Source organism: Electrona antarctica, assembly GCF_951216825.1.
Source record: "Electrona antarctica genome assembly, chromosome: 7".
NCBI classification, from domain to species: Eukaryota; Metazoa; Chordata; class Actinopteri; order Myctophiformes; family Myctophidae; genus Electrona; species Electrona antarctica.
Window position 1 is genome coordinate 27,897,479 of NC_136812.1, and position 14,901 is coordinate 27,912,379.

Here is a 14,901-nt window from a genome sequence, read left to right on the forward strand (position 1 = left end):
ATCGCCCCGCTCACTCTTTATTCCGTGTTTTGTGCTCTCTTGCCATTGCCAATACTCGCTTTTATTTAACAATAAAGAACAGGATCCAAGGCACTCTGTTCCAGTGAGGTGAAGAAAAGCCTTTTTATTTGGCAAAGAACATTACAAAAAGGAGGACCAACGCGTTTCGGCACTCAGCCTTTGTCAGGGTCCCATTCGCTTTTATTTGCTGAGAATATTGATGGTTTAAACAATTCCTCCACATACTCCTCTGCATTTGTGAGTGATGTGTCATTATTATGATTTGTAACCAGATGCACCACAAAGATCACAGACAATGACAATGTCTTTTTTTTCTGTGGTTTGTTTTATTTGTGGTTTAAGTGTTAGTTCTCAAGGCTTGGGATGTGGCTTCATGGAACAGGTGATGTGGTGCTTTTGGGGGGGAAGGCACCAGGTCAGTAACGGAGCCATGGGACGGAGGAGAGTGCGGTGAAGTTGCCCCCATTTGCTGACAAACAGCCAGTGTATAATTTCCACCACTTAGTGGTAAATAACAGATAACAGATTAAGACAAATATGCATCTGAATATTCTCACAACACTGACACAGACACATGACACTCATTGTTAGATAAAAATCAAGTGCTTATCACATATTTTCACACATCAAAAATGCATTTAGGGTATTAATTTGCCCAGGTGTGGTTGGTACAGCAGAACTCAAGGGCAACTTCACAACAGCAGTGGATGGAGGTATCCTTGGTGTGTGTTTGTGTGTTGGTGGAGTAAATCAAGTGATCACAGTGGGGGCTGTGCGTCCAGTCTTCTCCTGGAGCTGAGAGGTCTTCAGAGCAATGTCTACCAGGGGAGCAAGCATCACCTGTACACAAAGATAAAACACAGAATTTAATTTAAGTTAAAAGATATCTGCTTCCTCCTACAAACTGGAGCCGCATGCGACTATATAACTTCCGATATAATTTCCTGGCATCACAGAAACACTATCCACCTTAGCTGTTCTAAGTTATTGTTATTGTGTTACTGTAACTGCCGATGCAGTCACACCCCATTACAATTATATAGTGTTTTTCTTAGTAACTCCAGAAAGTGGATTCTTTACTACATATGAAATGTGAGTATTTCAACCTGAGGAATGAGTTCATACCAAGGGGCTCTTTGTATGTACCATGTTACATGTTCACTGTGCCATAATGAGCAGCATACACTTGATGTAACATAAATAAAAACGAGAACTTGAAAATGAAAAGAAGCCTTTCACCACTCAGTCTGGCCCTCTCACGTAAAGAAATAAATAAAAACAATACACAATCCCTCCGTGTCTGTAAATCTAATCTAGCTGGAGTCTGCCAACTGACTCACTGGTCCATTTCCCATTCATCTCTTAAGATTCTGAAGCAGCACTTTCACTTATCTGGTCATGGAAGCTTTGGAAGCACTGGAGAGGATGAAGCAAAGTAAATAGTGCCTGGGCAGAACCTCATCATCGTTCTTTTTCTCCGTTCTCTCTTTCTTGCACTCAATTACTTCCCTCTCTACATCAGTCAACAGAACTTTATGAAGTGTCAAGTTGGAGCTCTTAATCTTATTTTTCCCTGAGGCTGTTTTTCCCCCACTTCATTCTGGCTCTGATAACCGACCATAAGTCAAATCGTAAGCCAAGCGGCTCCATCTTCTCCGCTTTTCAAATACTGTAGGAGTTCTGGGACTTGTGTTTGGAACGCTGCACCCAAAACAAAACTGGTTGGCCCAGAGTTCAGGGGTCCTTCCAGCCTGACTGAAGCCTTTTGAGGCCCATTCTCTTTGACAGCAGAGGAAAACTTGGAGAGGAGCGGAGGCGGAATTCCTCAGCTCATAGAGTAAACGTGACAAGTAAAACAGCTCTCCTGCTGTGGCCCTCAAACGCAGAAGTCAGCTCCAGTAATAATCCTATCCAACTGCTACTCAAGACCTTTTCCTAAATCGGGTACAATTTCTATAAAGTATCTTGGAGCTCTTATAGTCTCCACTATGTTTACTTTTTAACTCTAATATCCATTGGTTGAATTCCATGTGGTCAGTATCAGCCCTTATGCCCACATTGGTACAGTATGTCATTGTGGCAAATTTGTACGGCTCTTGGCAATGAGCAAACAAATGGACAATATATCAGTATTATAATATCGTTATAATATGATATGAGGATTTTTTAATATAATGATCTGACGAGTGCTGTCTTTTCCTGGTTTTAATCACGTCAGCCCTATTTTATACTTTTTTGTTTTGAAAAAATAAATAAAACTGACAATATGATATTGTCACAATATCAATGTTGAGGTATTTGGTAAAAAGAAAAATCATTATAATGATTATGAGGATATTTGATTTTCCCCATATCACCAAGTGACCAAGCCCCATTCTGAAACATTTATTTATTGCACTTATATGCTATCTTTGAAGCACTGGCTATGTTTAGATTAACATTCTAGACTCATCTACGCTGTGTAGTGCTTTCCATAGTGCCCAACTGGCTGGATAATGCTGATTCACAGTCTCTATGACCTCTTGCCTAGCTATTGGTATTAATTTTTTAATGAATTAAAAGAAAATAATCAACCCCAGTTTGATTCCTCCATGTTAAAAAACAGATTGACCAATTAAATAAATCGTACTGACTGCATGCAATGGCCTTAAGTCCACTCTTGAGAGTCAACAACCAAAAGATGTTCTGAACTTTAACTTCAATTTGTTCAGTGCAATGACATCATTGAATTTGTCTTGTTGAGTTGGCTGAATTTAGTCCTCCTGGCTCTGACCTGAGGATCCTGGTAGATCTTCTGGAGGTCCTTCTCATAGCTGTCAATGTAGAGTCTGATGGTTGCCCCAGCACTGCCTGTCCCACTGAGGCGGAAAATAATCCTTGAACCGTCAGAGAAGATGATTCTCAAGCCCTGAGAAAGATAGAAAGAGAATGAAATCATTATGTGGAGGAAGTGATGCATGGTTATTCACTGTATGTAATTTAAAACGGACATTATACTGTAAGTCTTGTTCATTCAGCCACAAAAAATATTTCTAATAATATTCCAAAATATGTTTCAATTTGGTTAATCAATTTGGTTTATTCAAATTACTGGATTGTTTTGTTTTTTTAACAGGTGAAATGAACTGCTTTGGAAGAGATTGAACCATTTAAACCCAATATATTTTGTTGACACAAAGGTTAGATTAGGCCCCCTCTTTCCCCCCTCCCTCCCTTCACCAAAAATAGCCAATAGACATTTATATTATTTTTGCCTAATGTTAGCCTATTATGACATAACCAGTAAAGGGAAAGTTCATGGGGTTAAAACGATGGGAGTATTACATAACACTCCCCTGGCTGTGGTTATGCTGGCTCTCACCTGGTTTTTGGACACACTTCCGTCCACAGGGTCTGTGTAGGCAAAGTCGTCAGAAATGGCCACCTCGTAGGTTTTGTCACCTGAAGATAACTTCTTTCCCACAAAGGCTGGATCGAACATGAGAGTCTGAAGATCTTTGATCATCTTGTTGGCAGCGTCTGAATCCACTTCCTCATAATCATACCTGGTGAGGGATGGGAAGTTGCACTTTATAGCAGATATATATGTCAATAATGAGTTAGTTTGTCCTTTTTAGATCATATACAGTTTGCAGTAAGAGTCATAACAGTAACTGGCATCCCTATACAAATAATTCTGAAATGGGGCTTTAAAAGACAGCCTACCGATTCAATCGTTTAACATACTGCAGTTCTATAACATGCCACTAGGTGGTACCACTGCTCCATCATTTTATCAGTGATAGTTATTAGCACCAATAACCTGAAACCCTGTGTCAGCAGAACAGCAGTTCACACAAATGTAGTCTTGGGACCCAGTCTCATTACCAAACATTGGGTTTGGGTTGGACCAAACGGTGTCCTATAAACAGTGCGGTGGTGAGAAGTTTCAACAGGTGTGTTCACCTAGCGACATTATAGCGTTTTCATAAAGTGTGCGTTCTCGTGTAAAGGTTCAATAAAAAATGAGAAGGCAACGGGACTTTGCCGTTTTATCTGGAGATGGTCGCCGTCTAAAAGAGGCCTTAGTCTAGGTGAGGTTGATGTATTACAGGGGCGACTGTAGCTCAGGAGGTAGAGCAGGTCGTCCAATGATCCATGGGTCGGCGGTTCGAATCCCAGCTCCTCCTGTCTACATGTCGAAGTGTCCTTGGGCAAGACACTGAACCCCAAATTGCTCCCGATGTGCTGGTTGGTACCTTGCATGGCTTCCGCCGCAATCGGTGTATGAATGGGTGAATGTAATGCACAATCTATGTAAAGCGCCTTGGATAAAGGCGCTATATAAATGCACCATTTACCATTTAACGGGTGAGTGTGAATGACATTGTAAAGCACATATTTATATATTATTTACAAAGATTCACTTTATGGAGGAATATTATGTTATCCGGGCTCCAGGCGGTAATTATTTGGGTCCAACTACCAAACCAATTGAGAACCATTGGTTTCCCATTACAAAACCAGTTGAATTGTTTCAACAGACACTGTTGTTACATGGTACTCTGCTGACCTGGTGAAGAAATTCCTGCCAAACTTCTGCCAGTGGTCTTTCATAATTTCCTCCACGCTCTGCTTCCTGGTGGCCAAGATTGACAGCCAGGCAAGCACCGCCCACAGGCCGTCCTTCTCACGGATGTGATCAGAGCCTGGTACACAGCGAGGAGAGGGGAAGACGAGAGAGATTAGGGCAAGGAAGAGAGAGAGAATGGGAGAGAGGGGAGAGGCAGGTGGTTTGTATTTACAGACATGTGTTAGCAAGCTTCACCACAACCTGGAATGAAGTGCAAGCTCTAACCTCCCTCCCTATGAGTCCAGCAATCATGTCAAGTGTTAGAATATCTTGGAAATGATTCAAATTAATGTGACAGGATATTTATAAAACACTCCAAACTTTCTGGTCAAAGAGCACAAAGACTTCTGCTTACAACCTTTACAAAAAGTCAATACAGGGATATGGAAACTAACTAGGAATATAAATTGTAACTTGTAATTAAACTTTTTTTGTTAATACTTGTATTTTGTTCTAGAATGTAGCATCGTGTTCCTACACACAAATTCACTCACCAGTTCCAAAGCTCTCCTCTCCACACAGAGACAGTTTGCCAGCATCCATCAGATTCCCAAAGAACTTCCAGCCAGTGGGAGTCTCAAACAGCTGCATCTTCAGGGCTTTAGCCACACTGTAACAAACAGACAGACAGACAGACAGACAGACAGACAGACAGACAGACAGACAGACAGACAGACAGACAGACAGACAGACAGACAGACAGACAGACAGACAGACAGAGACACACACACACACACACACACACACACACACACACACACACACACACACACACACACACACACACACACACACACACACACACACACACACACACACACACACACACACACACACACACACACACACACACACACACACACACACACACACACACACACACACACAAAAAGGTTGAATACATTGGTTTTATGTGATAGACCAGGGGTGGGCAATTATTTTTCCCAAGGGGCCAAATGAGAAACCGAAAATATTTTGGAGGGCCGGGCCATTAATTATGCATAATATCAATTTTATTTCTATATAAAAAGCAGTAAATGGCCATTTATGATGATGTACAATAAGAGCGCCCCTCATTTCACATGGGTGTAATTCTTTTACTTTCTACTTGCATGCTTGAGACGTTTCCTTTCCCAGTTGAAAACTATGTTTTTTTTAAAGTTACAAGTCATGTAACAATGAGAACATTAAAGGTAGCTGTTTTAATAGTTGTTCTTCCATACGGAGGACCCTGTAGGTGCCACTTTCACAACCCTCATGGCGCACTGCTTACTATCAGCGTGAGATGAGGACGAACAACGACGTTCTGAAAACACAATAACAAGCCAACCAGTGATGATATTGTTGAGACTTGGCAGCCTGGCAGGCATTGATGTGTGCACGTTCTGCCAGATTTACTTTGTGGTACAACGGTGTCGACTCGTGTGCCGAAAACAGACGATCCACAAGCTCACGGCGCATCGCCCAACCGTTCTGAACTTAAGAAGCATGCCACATTCGGGACACAACACCGCCGTATGATGCAGCATCTTGACTTGACACCAACTTAATTGGCGAGGCGGGTTAGAGCGGGTTAAATAAAGCATAATGGGATTTAACTTGTCCTCCTGCGAGGAAGTTTGGTAATCATGCGCCTGCCCTACCGTGTTGTGGAGCTGCATGCTTAGCTGGGCTTCATGGCTATTTGCATTCACCGACGCTGTTGTCACCAATAAATCCAAAAAGCCGACATTTTCGCATATGAGGGGGGTGAAGAAAGGGAGACAGGTTCTCAATCACACGCAATTCACGTGCACAGTTGACGTGCAGATTGCATGCAGTGTGAGAATACATGGACTTCAAAATAAAAGCAATGCGGTTTTAGTCCACCCAAATGGTAATGAAAGTATGTTTTATTTTCTAATTATCAAGTAATCTTTCGCGGGCCGGTCAGAGTCAGGCGGCGGGCCGTATTTGGCCCGCGGGCCGTACAATGCCCAGGTCTGTGATAGACTGAGACTGACCCCCCACCAAACTTGTCATTTCATAAACATTGGATTAAATGTAGTGTGTTTTACTTGTCCAGGGCTCCACTGGTGGGCATACTGCGGGCCAGTCCTTTGACACCAGTCTTCTGGAAGTAAGGGATGCTGGTGATGTTGGCTGCGATGACGGCCACAGAGTCTGAAGGGTTGACAAAGAAGCCATGCTTCCCAAGCACCATGTTACGATCCTGAGATAAGAAAGTGAGCCGATCATAGGTCTGAACCCAGTTCATGACCTGTCACACTTCACTGTGGCCTGGCCACAGTGAAGTGTGACAGGTCTGGCCTGGCCTGGCTGGAAACAAGTTCTTGAGCTTAGCCCAAATACCCTGGGTAAATATAGTAATCATTTCATTTCACTGTGTTGTAGAGCCAGACCGATATATCGGCAATTAGTTGACTTTCTTTTTTTTTCTTACGACATCAGTATTGGTACTTATGCACCCAATGTGTCCCAATTGATTTTAACAGAATATCTGTCAAAACATCAGTAATGAGTGAGTGGTTCAAGACTCGTTCAAATCGTGATCGGACCCAAAAATCCGTCCGATCGGTCCGGCTCTAATATGTTGAGACACCATAAAACTGCCTTATATAGAAATTAAGACCTACGCCGTCGCCATCGAAGGCAGCTCCTAAGTCATACTGTCCCCCTTTCATGGCATTGACCAGGTCAGCAGCGTAGGTTAGGTTGGGGTCAGGGTGGTGGCCCCCAAAGTCCTCCTGGGGGACACAGTTGACGGCTGAGTTAGCAGGAGAACCCAGCTCTTCACAGGCAATCTTCTTCACATAGGGACCAACCACTAAGCAAAAAGATTGAAAGATTGTTATTAAAAATGACACTTTGCACTGCAATGTTCGCAGCCATGTGGATTTGGAAGCTGAAATCCGGATCAGAACAGAGGTTGTAACGTGTAACCACGGAAATGCAGGCCCAGCATGAAAGCGTAACTTCACGGCATGACGTCACATCGCCTTATGTAAACTGGCGTATAATGAATTAAGTGCATTAACATAATATAATAAGGTGAGAAACAATAAGAATCTAATTAGGGGCTATCCGAGAAAGCCTTGCATTCAAATGATTGACTAGCTCCACTTGTCCCGTATAAATCAGCTACCTAGCTACAGGTTCTCCCCATAGAGAACCTCGCCAACACAGGTGTTGAATACATTTAAATTAAGACATATATGCCAGCATGTAGAGCTAACCAGAGGGCATATTATTAAGTTAATTAAGCAGTGCCTGTATTGTCCTGAATTCAATTCAGGAGAATAATCTTTATGGTGATCTTCAGTCTCACAATTTCAACAAATTTCCTGCAGTGAATTAGTTTTGCTCAATGTATAAAGACAGTACAGAAGCATAGATGATGTGAAAGAAAAGGAAGGAAGTCTGTAGGGTTATTCAGAATCCTTTGCTTAATGGAAGAGTTCAAAAAAGTACAAAAAAGACAGCTAAGGCTGAAGCTAAGCCCATTAAAAGTAATTCAGACTCCTTAAAGTCACTTGGGAAGGCTTTCTTTGGTTAATCTCCAACTTCCAGGATTCCACAATACAACCCACAATATTTCTGGGAGTCGAAATAATGTTTGCTCACCTCAAACAGTCTTTCAAAAGCATTTATAAAAAGCATTTTAATTATTTTACTGCCAATACCCCCATCTGGTGTCTGAAATGTGTATTCCAGGACCGCCAGTAGTGCATTCTTCATCGCACCCGAACCGGAGTGTTATGAGCACGTGGAGAACACAGTTGTGAACTGTAATCAATTTATATTAAAAAAGGGCGTCGAAAGGCGATCTCGGCAGTAACAGAGTAATAGACCTCTTTGAAGGACTGAAACTATTATGCAATGTGTGAAGGTTTCCACATACTGAAATATGAGCATGTACTCTGTAGTCTGTGTAGCTCATGTAAAGGGCTGGCTTGTTTTGACACACAACGGTACAATTCCCCTTGTTCATCAGTATATCACACAATGCGGCTTCAAGGAGTTGCATTTGTGTGTTTCCCTACCTCCGTGCATAGCGTCCAGGCGGACATTAATGTGATTGGCTCCGGACAGAAGCTCCTTCAGTGCAGTAAAGTCAAAGATTTCCCTCAGCATCTCAGCATATGCTTCCACAGAGTCCACGATCTCCACTGTCATGAGACAAAGAGGAAACAGACTCAGTTAGTCCAAGAGGTATAGTAAAGTAAACACATATGTTGTGGATTACTTCATTCTCTAATCCCTTTCATTATTAGAAAGATGGAAAATGTTGTTTTTCTTCTCTGCTCAATGCTCACAGAGTATTTACTTTGTTACTGTCATTTATTTCCCCATCCTGAACCAAATCACTTACGTCTATCCACATCCCTGCCACTCACCCTCAGTGTATTGGTGGTTTATTTTTCGGGGGTAAGGTATTTTAATGACACTCGCACTTGTGCGCAATGCACGTGCACCTACATAATGTAGGTTACAGGGGTATAAATAGTAGTAGGAAATTAGCTTTTAGTAGCTAGCCCATCCTATGTCCAGCTTTGAGGGTTTGTGTAAACACAAACATTGTGGTAACACAAACATTGAATGCCATTGACAATGAATGGCAAGCTTTGAGTGTTTGTGTAAACACAAACATTAAATGCCATTGACAATGAATGGCCAGGTTTGAGGATTCGTGTAAAAACAACAAGCATTGAAGCCGAAGGTGAGGACGCAAATTGTGATTGGCCGGAATGAGATGATGTATGATGATAAGAGCGCCCCTCACTTCAAACGGGTGTGTTTTAGCTTAGTTTTAGTCTTTATAAATCTTCTCAGGGAATGCCTTGAATTATAGAGCACCGCATAGTCCCGCCCCCTACCAGGGCCCAGGGAATGATTCCCCGTTCATTTTCCTCATAGACCTTTTAAGCCTCGTACAAAGCCAACTCAAGTTGTGAGAAATCATGACAACAAACAAAACATTTCGGGCCGAACAAATAATTAGAAAGGAGAAGAAAACGGCAGGTTACAACACTTTTGTTGTTTTTCTTCTTTGTAATTATTTGTTTGGTCCAGAATATTGTGTTTGTTGTCATGATTTGTCACAACTCAAGTTGGCTTCGTACGACGCTTAAAAGGTCTATATAAATACTTTTTAAAATGTCTATGGGGAAAATACATTATTTCCTGGGCCTGGCGTCGTCATGAAAGGGGGCAGGACTGCGACGCTCTATAGGAGCTGAAACTAAAAGTTTGCTCTGAGCGAGTATTACCCTATTCTGTTTCGATGGGGTTGCTGGCTGAGGCATTATTGCGTGCAGACAGGATACTGGCAGCAGCCCTACTGAAGCAAAAATGCTGTGTTGCTAACGTGTAATATGCGACTCGGGGTGTGAGGATGCATTTGCACACTCACTTGTAAATTTGTTATGCAAAGTAGCCATTTGGGGTTCCCATTTACTTGGCTCATGGATTGAGGGTGACACACGTTTTAGCGTCTGTAGCTGTGCACCGTACCGTACCTGCATGTGCAGGTGATTTCCTTTTCCTCACGCTCAATTGCTTATACAAAGGTGAGGTCAACATTGTGTGAAAGCCCTCTGTGTGTTTGACATTTAAAAAATGTAAACAAACAAACACAACAACAACTTTTCCTGTATGGACTCATGAAATATTAAACACTTCACTCTAGTCTACATGTCACTATACCTGTGAATGTGCTCACACCGTATCTTGTGTCCACTTCAAAGGTATCTCTGCCTATCTTGGATATGTCATATTTCAGGTCAGGACAGATGTAATATTCCTGCAGACTTTTGCTGACCTCATAGATTTTGTTTGTAACTCCCTCTGGGGCAGGTCCTAGGATTAAAGCAGTTAGATTAGATTAGAGCAGTGTCAGAAATTGACTAATTTTACACGCAGCTAATGTAACATACATGTCATACACTTTACAACTCAATCCTGCATTTTTGTTCCACAAGATGACGTGTCTTGAAAATCCTACAAATTACAAAGCCTATCAAGTGTGTACATTCCTTTTTAGGTTGTTTGCGCTGCATAGTACCAATGTACGTCATTATGCATTTGTACACACGTGTAATGCACGCACGCACGCACGCGCAAGGTCAGTGTAGTTTGGGGATGGGGATTCTGTTGCAAATGCTTCCAGTTGCAACTTGTTGAATTGCGAATCATTGGTGCGGACTGGGCTAAAAGGGCCACTTCACCCCTTTTGCAACCAGATCTTATTTTAATGATGTTTGGGACACGCGAAACACTTTCCTGGGGTTTTTATGTGGGTAATATGTGTTTTTAGATATTTCAGTATTTAAGTGTCCTCCACGGACTCCATGATGTCATGGACCCTGGGCTCACTTATTTCCTGGACTACATGTTGTCTCAGTAAGACAGCCCTCCCCCTATCCACAAGGAGGAGTAGTGGATCAAAGCATTATGGAGCCCATGGACACTTTGAAATACTAAAATATCTAAAAACACATATTACCCACGTAAAAAGAAAAGTGTTTCTTGTCTCCCAAACATCATTAAAATAAGATCTGGTTGCAAAAGGGGTGAAGTGGCCCTTTAACATTCTGAGCAGTTTGCCATCGTCAAGACCGCATTGGTTATGTTTTTATGCTTATGTGTAATGTACAGAATCAGAATCAACATTCTACGTGCCTCAAAGAATAATAGTTCAAAAATACCAAATCTAAAACTCTGTCTCCATCTGCCATGGAGTAAGCCCCAAACACAAAATACAACTAAAACCAAATGATGAACTTTTACTATTAGTTATAATCACTAGTATGTAGCCTACTAAGTAATTATGGGTAGGGACTAGGGACATGCACCAACCATCCTTATCCATCTGTTGTAGTGTTACATCCTTGACCAGAACACTGACCTCCACTGGCAATGTTGTATTTGATGCCAAAGTCTCCATTAGGTCCACCTGGATTGTGGCTGGCAGTGAGAATGATGCCTCCCACTGCCTTGATTTTGCGGATCACACATGAAACTGCTGGGGTGGACATGATGCCATTCTGACCAATCACCAGTTCGCCAATCTGCATGAAAGGACAGACAGAGGAGTAGGCATACAATCCCACAGATGCCAATACAGGCGAGGAGAGACAGCAATAGTGCAATTAGTTAATGCAAATATTCTGCCATTCTGATGTTGTATGCCTTTTAGTCTGAACGAGGGGAGACAGATATTATTTTAATATAACATGCTTTGAATTAATAACAATGTCATTACAAGAAATCATTTTACAAAAAATAAGTCCTTGACTGCCAGCACAAATGAAGCGGTTTGCTATAGGTCATAAAACTACAAACAGCCCATCTTTTTTGTTCTATTTGTATTTGTATTTATTTAATTAGTGTGGATGTGGTTGCCATGTCCTTACTAAAACTGTAACTGTATGATATGACACTACCGCAGCATGGTGCCAAAATGATAACAAAATGTAAGTACATGTTTGTTGTGTAATATGCCAACAATGGACAAAATGTCATGAACTGTAAAATGACAGTGTTTTTTTAATAAAACACTGGAGCAGAGCTGTGTGCAGACTTCTCATCTTTTTACACTGGATGTGCACAACCTACCTGTTTATTTTTTTACTCAAAATACTGTTTTTATATTAAAACGTTTTTACAAGCTGCTATGCAATAGCAAGCTGAGTCTATCCACGTTTTTCCCCGCCAACGTACTGGGGCTCCTTGTGTGTGTGCTTTACTTCCTTCAGGCCGTGTTGCCATGTCTGCTTATTATAAGCGACCTTTGACTTGTTTTTTCTGTAAAGTCACTTGCAAATAAATTATTGGTAGTTTTTTTGGGCTTGATTCTAGTGTATAGTAGTTGCTTATTTGGGCTTGCTTCCATATTTCTTGACATCAAGGAACCCCAGATAAATACTATGTAATTGTCCACAGACATCCATCTGAACATATTTTGTGCCTTTTTATTAAAATGTTAAAAAAAAAATCAAAATATTTCAATTTATTCTCAATGTGGTTTTAAATAACGGATGTACAACCTCACAATGTGTCGCTGTGAGCTTGTAGATCAGCTATATTCATTTGTGCTTGTTTTCATAGACCTGGCCACTTGTTTCTCTTGCAAAACTGGCAACACAGCAAGAGAAAGAGGAACTTATGCACACACAAACGCAAAGACTTATGGGCTATATGAAAAAGGTGAATAATCGATGTGCAAGCTAGTCCAGTAATCCTCTAGTACTGTAGTCCAGCTGGTTTTCTCATTGGCTGATGTATGTGCACACTGCAAATATGTCCGGGCGGAAACGAAAGACACAATATTTCCGCCTTAGATAATTTTGTTTCCTACCTAAACTACTGTGCTGAAACTGACAGAGGCAGTTATAGCGGACCCCCGCAGATAATAATAATGCAGCTGGTAGTTCATTGATTTAATCAATTTGGGCTTGTTTAGCTGATATACTACATTTATCTTTTTTAATAGTGCATTTCCAGAGAAATCAAGTGTTGGGCAAGAAATGGGACATGGGAGTGGCTGAGGGGTAGAGTGCCGGTAGAGCAGCCGGATGGAAACATGAGGTTCCCAGTTCGATCCTGGGCTCCCCCAGAGTTAGTGTCGAAGTGTCCTTGAGCAAGACTCTGAACCCCTAATTGCTCCCGATGTGCAGGTTGGTGCCTATCTAATCTATGTAAAGCGCTTTGAATAAAAGTGCTATATAAATGCACCATTTACAGACAGACGGGTACTATGACAAGGGTACAACAGATATTACATAACCGGGAGGGGGGGCTTGATCCTGTCTGAGCAGGCAGGATAAAAGGCGACTTCTGTAAAATGATGACACTAGTTTGAGCTACAGCAAGCATTTTTCTCCTCAGTATTTAACCATGTAGTGTTTGTCTATTTCTGTGCTTACAAAATGAGCATGCAGAACATTATGTGACTGGGGTTCAAGTTCCCTACTACACATTCCTTTTCCTATTTGCAAGCATTAGTGGAGAAAGTGGAGAAACAGCTCAGTAATCTATGGAAAACATAGGTACAACATATTTTACATGAACATTTGAAAAAGCAGTCTCCCCTCTATTTGAGCATGCAGTCCCCATCATCTCTGCAACAGGGGAAGACCAGTCCAGTATGCAGGACGTGACTGGCTGCACGTTGCTGCACGTCACGCCCACCCAGCACCCACCAAATTCACAGAGGATGGCATCATCAGGAGCATCATCATTATGAAACATCACCCAATGTTACAACAACACTACTGCGAAATACAGTTTCTTTTGTGAAATTGCGTTGAAAAAAGGAACCGTTTTGAAATGAAGAACAAGCTTTTCTAACAGGTAGTTAGTGGTGTCTCTGCGAGGGTCAGTGCGTTAAATGCCAAAGGTACCGTTTTACATGCAAACTGACCTCTCACTAAAAGATCACAGTCGACATCTGGTATGCGATGCGAGACAGTTTTGGAACCTCAACGACACCTATCAGATTCACATTCACAACAGGAAAACCATGCACTGTAATAAGCATATCTAAATCAGTGCAATGCACAGAATGCAACCCATGTTTAACTTAAAATTATGAAAAAGTTAAAGGTCAGGAGTCAGCGAAGGAGAATACTAGTGTAAAGTAACGTTATTCTAAATTCTAGTAATGGGAGACTGTAACTTTGGGGCAATATTGCCTCGGAGTTAATCATATAAGTTATATATAACCATGCATCTGTGCATCAATTAATGTAGTCACTGAAGACGCTGTCAATTAACTTGTGTTGACAGCTAGCTTAACGTTAGCTTGTTGTGTTTTTTGAATGGAGACGAGGACACGGCGAGTCATATCTTTTATACAGTACAGTACAGCTAACTACTGACCCCGTTGGCAGCAGCGATCTGGATGATCAGCTGAATGGCTTCCTTCATGAAGAACCTGCCATCCCCTCCCACCACCACCGTGGCAGCCTTGCGCTCAGCGGGCTCTATGACGGCCAGAATGCTCTGGATGAAGTTCTCCGCATAGTGCGGGTTCTGCTGGAACACAGTCACCCTCTTCCTCAGGCCGCTGGTGCCGGGCTTTTGGTCCGTGTACGGCTTGGTCTGCACGACTGTAGTTTTCACCATTTTGTTCCCCGGTAGTTCCTGCTGACCGCCCCGGCCCGTGTGATGCGCAGCTCGGTTCGGTGATGGCAAATGCAACGCACAGCACAGGGACACAGTCACTACGCGTACACACCCATGGTACACACACACCATGGACACTA

The 14,901-nt window shown here is 42.0% G+C and overlaps 1 protein-coding gene across 1 annotated transcript; it reads right to left on the bottom strand.

Moving 5' to 3' along the window:
• Window positions 1-278: 278 nt before the first annotated feature.
• pgm1 (phosphoglucomutase 1) lies at window positions 279-14,883 on the bottom strand. The gene is made up of 11 exons (XM_079506657.1): window positions 14,516-14,883; window positions 11,541-11,703; window positions 10,340-10,492; window positions 8,677-8,802; window positions 7,270-7,460; window positions 6,691-6,845; window positions 5,128-5,243; window positions 4,574-4,709; window positions 3,383-3,566; window positions 2,795-2,929; window positions 279-861 (listed from the first exon to the last, which is right to left on the bottom strand). Exons 1-11 carry the CDS (start codon window positions 14,759-14,761, stop codon window positions 772-774), a joined length of 1,695 nt encoding a protein of 564 aa, XP_079362783.1. The 5' UTR covers window positions 14,762-14,883; the 3' UTR covers window positions 279-771.
• Between the last annotated feature and the right edge of the window lie 18 nt (window positions 14,884-14,901).